Source organism: Sinocyclocheilus anshuiensis, unplaced genomic scaffold (assembly GCF_001515605.1).
Source record: "Sinocyclocheilus anshuiensis isolate Anshui unplaced genomic scaffold, SAMN03320099.WGS_v1.1 scaffold1814, whole genome shotgun sequence".
Taxonomy (NCBI): domain Eukaryota; kingdom Metazoa; phylum Chordata; class Actinopteri; order Cypriniformes; family Cyprinidae; genus Sinocyclocheilus; species Sinocyclocheilus anshuiensis.
This window is the reverse complement of record NW_015546028.1, coordinates 181566-185971: the sequence shown is the minus strand read 5'-3', so window position 1 is coordinate 185971 and position 4406 is coordinate 181566. Positions and strand designations below refer to the sequence as shown.

At 36.1% G+C, this 4406-nt stretch overlaps 1 protein-coding gene across 1 annotated transcript in view; it reads right to left on the bottom strand.

Moving 5' to 3' along the window:
• Positions 1 to 4406, bottom strand: part of epb41l3a (erythrocyte membrane protein band 4.1-like 3a) — a gene marked incomplete at its 3' end in the record, with an annotated part of 25412 nt that overhangs the window by 12602 nt on the left and 8404 nt on the right. Inside the window, exons 11-12 of the mRNA XM_016499799.1 lie at positions 2745 to 2801; positions 158 to 396 (exon numbers count right to left, since the gene is read on the bottom strand). Coding sequence (XP_016355285.1) covers positions 158 to 396; positions 2745 to 2801 — 296 coding nt within the window. The remainder of the gene's footprint in view (positions 1 to 157; positions 397 to 2744; positions 2802 to 4406) is intronic.

Here is a 4406-nt window from a genome sequence, read left to right as displayed (position 1 = left end):
CCCCTGTGTGTCCTAGCGTTAGTTAGTGTTTGTTTACCCGTATGTCCTGTCGGGCTGATGTCGGTGGGTTAGTTAGCGTTAGTTAGGGTCTGTTTACCTGTGTGTCCTGTCGGGCCGGTGTCGGTGGGTTAGTTAGTGTTAGTTAGGGTCTGTTTACCCGTGTGTCCTGTCGGGCCGGTGTCAGTGGGCTCGGTAGCGATGGTTCCGTGGCTTTCGTTATCTCGTCCTCTTCCTCCAGCACCGACACACTCTCCACCAGCACCGGTCGAGTCTCCTCACACTCCTCCTCACGCTCCTCCTCGCGCATCTCCTCGACCTTCTTCTCTGGCGTTACCGTGGTGATGAGGTCACTCATGGCAATGCCTTTGGCCGTGCCGTACAAGGCCGTACCCATCTCTACACACACACACACACACACACACACACACACAGACATCAGTGCTGCATCTGCATTCACTACAACAAACACTGCCTGCATTATATCACTGAATTAAGACTGCAGAATTATTTTATTCTGCATCTTTACTATTGCTTTTGTTTACTTAAAATATAATATTATTTACACACATTGTTAAAAATAATGGTTCCTAAAGGATGTTTTTGCAGTGATTTTTGGTTCAAAATCTTTCTTTAAACAGATCTTAAAAAAAACATTTTTTCTTAATGTAAAGAACTTTTTAATAATCTAAAGAACCTTTTGATCAATAGAAAGATTATATGGCTGTTAAATGTTCCTCATGGATCCATCAATGCCTTTAATTTTAAGATTTTAATTTTAATTTAATTTTTAACTACAGCATTATATATATCGTTTATAAATCCAGGTTTTTTTGTTCTCTCCGAAACAAAATACTTCAATGCACTTAAAAAACACATTTAATCAACTAAACTAATAGGAAATCATGAATCTTCATGGTTGTTATGTCATAAGCATGAGCTCATTAGTTCATAATGGCAACAAACACACACACACACACACACACACACACACACACACACACACACACACATGTGAACACAGCAAAGTATGTCCATTCAGTTACATGTGAAGAGGTTAGTCAGTCATTACAGAGGTCGTTTATGAGAACAAGTTTATTTATAATCATCAAAGAGAAGCTGGATAACGATCAAGGAAAAACTGAATGACTCTGGTGACTCTGGTTTATTTCTGGTGCAATAAACCCTTGCATTGCTGTATTTCACTGTCTCTGTACTTATACTCCGCACAATGACAATAAAGCTGAATCTAATCTAATCGAAGCAGAGCTCAGGGAATATAAATGGAATGTTTTTGGATATGGTGCTTTTAACTTCTGGAAGTTTGCTAAGTCAATTTTTCTCACAAAGTTTACAAAAGAAATCATTGTAACTGGTCTAGATCATGATGATCGTGATGGATTCACTGTGCACACACACACACACACACACACACACACATGTGAACACAGCAAAGTATGTCCATTCAGTTACATGTGAAGAGGTTAGTCAGTCATTACAGAGGTCGTTTATGAGAACAAGTTTATTTATAATCATCAAAGAGAAGCTGGATAACGATCAAGGAAAAACTGAATGACTCTGGTGACTCTGGTTTATTTCTGGTGCAATAAACCCTTGCATTGCTGTATTTCACTGTCTCTGTACTTATACTCCGCACAATGACAATAAAGCTGAATCTAATCTAATCGAAGCAGAGCTCAGGGAATATAAATGGAATGTTTTTGGATACGGTGCTTTTAACTTCTGGAAGTTTGCTAAGTCAATTTTTCTCACAAAGTTTACAAAAGAAATCATTGTAACTGGTCTAGGGCGTGATCGTGATGGATTCACTGTGATTCACGGTTTGTTGCTCTAAAAGCTCTAAAGAAGCTGTAATTACTGATGATTGCACCGCGGTACAACATTGAGTGATTTCTACAGAAGATCTGAGTCTGAACATGATGCTGGTTAAGTAATGCAGTGCTAGTTTTCCTCATTTTTGCCTGTAATATTGAACTTTGCATCAATCAATAAAACAGAACAATGATGCACACATATTGATGTTTCAGTGAGACTTTGGCTTATTTTAACCAGACTGTTAGAGACAACTACAAACAAAGCCATCCGACAGTGACAGACCAGGGTTATTAAAGTTACTAACTGAAATAAAATCACTAAATAAAATTACTAATAAAATATTATCAATAAAATAATAAACAATTAAAAATCATCTAAAAATTATTAATAAAATCATTATTAATATACATTTATACTACTAATAATTAAAGATATGAAACAATCTTATTAAATATTAAATATTAAGTAATAACATAATAAAAAATAAAATAAAAATATTATTTCAGCTAGTTGCCAAAGCAACATTTCTCATTTTCATTAATTTAAAACTGATAATAACTAAAACTAAAACTGAAATAAAATGAATAAAAACTACACCAACATATATAAAATAATAATAATAAAAATGTCAAAAACACACAACAAAATTACTAAAACTTTAACTAGGATAAAAATGAAAACATGAAATATAAAATAAAAAACTAATTTAAAATATTAATAAAAATTATTAGTATCTCAATGATTGTAAAACAACACTGATGCAGACACAGCATGTGCAAAATCAAAGGCGTCTGAAGCAGAAGCGCGCTAGAGCACCAGCGCATGCCTGCTGCATGCACACACAACCTCAGACTATCAGAGTCAAACAAGCAGTATCTACAAGCGTCAGGGATACAGAGAAACGTCTCTACCTGTTGGTCTAGTGCCATTTACATTGACTGTCGCTGTGTTGACTGGCGTCCGCCGAGCTGAGGAGATTCACACACACACACATCTGAGCAAACACAGCATCACAGACACTAACGCACACATCAGACTAGATCATATGCAGAAACATACATTAACCTCTGAAAGTGTCCAATCACCTCAGTCACATTTATAAACGTCTGAATGTCTTTCATAAGTGTCTGTATCTACAGGATACAGTTTCTCTTCACTAATGTTACGTTTCTTCATTATATGTGAAGTCTCAATGTGTTGGAATCAGCATTATTATAGTAGGCTAAAACAAAACCCATAAAAAATGTTTTAAATGAACTAAATGTTAACTGAAATCAAATTTACAAATATATTTAAAAAAAATAAAATTTTTCAGCTAGTTGCCAAAGCAAAATGTCATTTTATAATAACTTGCTTTACAAAATAACTAAAACTTGAAAAATATATTAATTTTAAACATTATATAGACACATTTTAAAAAACAAAAAATTATAAAAATGACAAAAACAACAAAATTCCTAAAACTTTAATTTTAAAATGAAACTACAAAAAAAAAAAAAATTATTCAAAACATAAGAAAAAAATAAATAAAAATAGTATCTCAATGATACTAAAATGACACTGGTTTGAATCAGCAGGTGTTTTGGTGATTTTTAGTGGATGTTCAGATGAACCACAGATTGTCACGTTGCACACACACGAGGGACGAGGAGACGCTGGAGAATATGTTGACAGGAGTTTATTTGCACCAAGGAACCAAGGGAGACGAACACAGGAAGACGTTCACAGCGGACAGAGAACTTGGGACTGGGAACACTTTTTATACACACACACAGGAGGAGGGGATGACGAGACACACCTGGGAGCAATGAACCATCATGGGGAACAGCTGGGACAAATTAAACATGGGAAAGGAACACCTGGGGAGCAAGACACAGACAAAACATGGAACAGAGTCTGACACAGATAGAGAGAATCCCATTAATTACCAACATCATCCACTAATTAACCACAAACAAATATATTTTATATCTGATGCAGTGACATTGAGACATTTATGTGTGTGACTGAAGTGTCCAAATACTTTATAAAGTCACTGTACCAAACACTTGAACCAGTTATTATCCAGATAATGAGTATTCTCTAACTAGAGAGTTATCATTCTACCTTAAGTATAGAAATCCATTATGATGATGTTTGATTAATTTAATCAGACGTTTAATGAGAAGAGATAATTAAAGATGCAGCACACTCTCTACACTGAACACATCCATTCATGCGAATCATGTGTGTTAGTATTCACGCGCAGCGCAGTGCAGTGCAGTAATGCACTCTGAGACCGCCGGCTTTATGCTGCAACACAACAGAAATGCTCCAATTAAACCAGAAGCAGGAAATGAAACAAACGCGTTCCAGGCCTCAGGAGCCGAGATTACATGTTAATGAGCCGAAAATCCCAGTCCTGCCGCGAGCCTCGCTTCTGTCTGAAAACTCTTTCATAACGGAAGAGAAAATAAAACCGGGCTGTTCAGAGAAAACAGACGTCTGCTAATGACTGATACTGAGGATGAGGAGAGCAAACAGGAAGTCCGGCAAAGCAGATGACAGACACTCAAACTCCAATAAGACTCAAT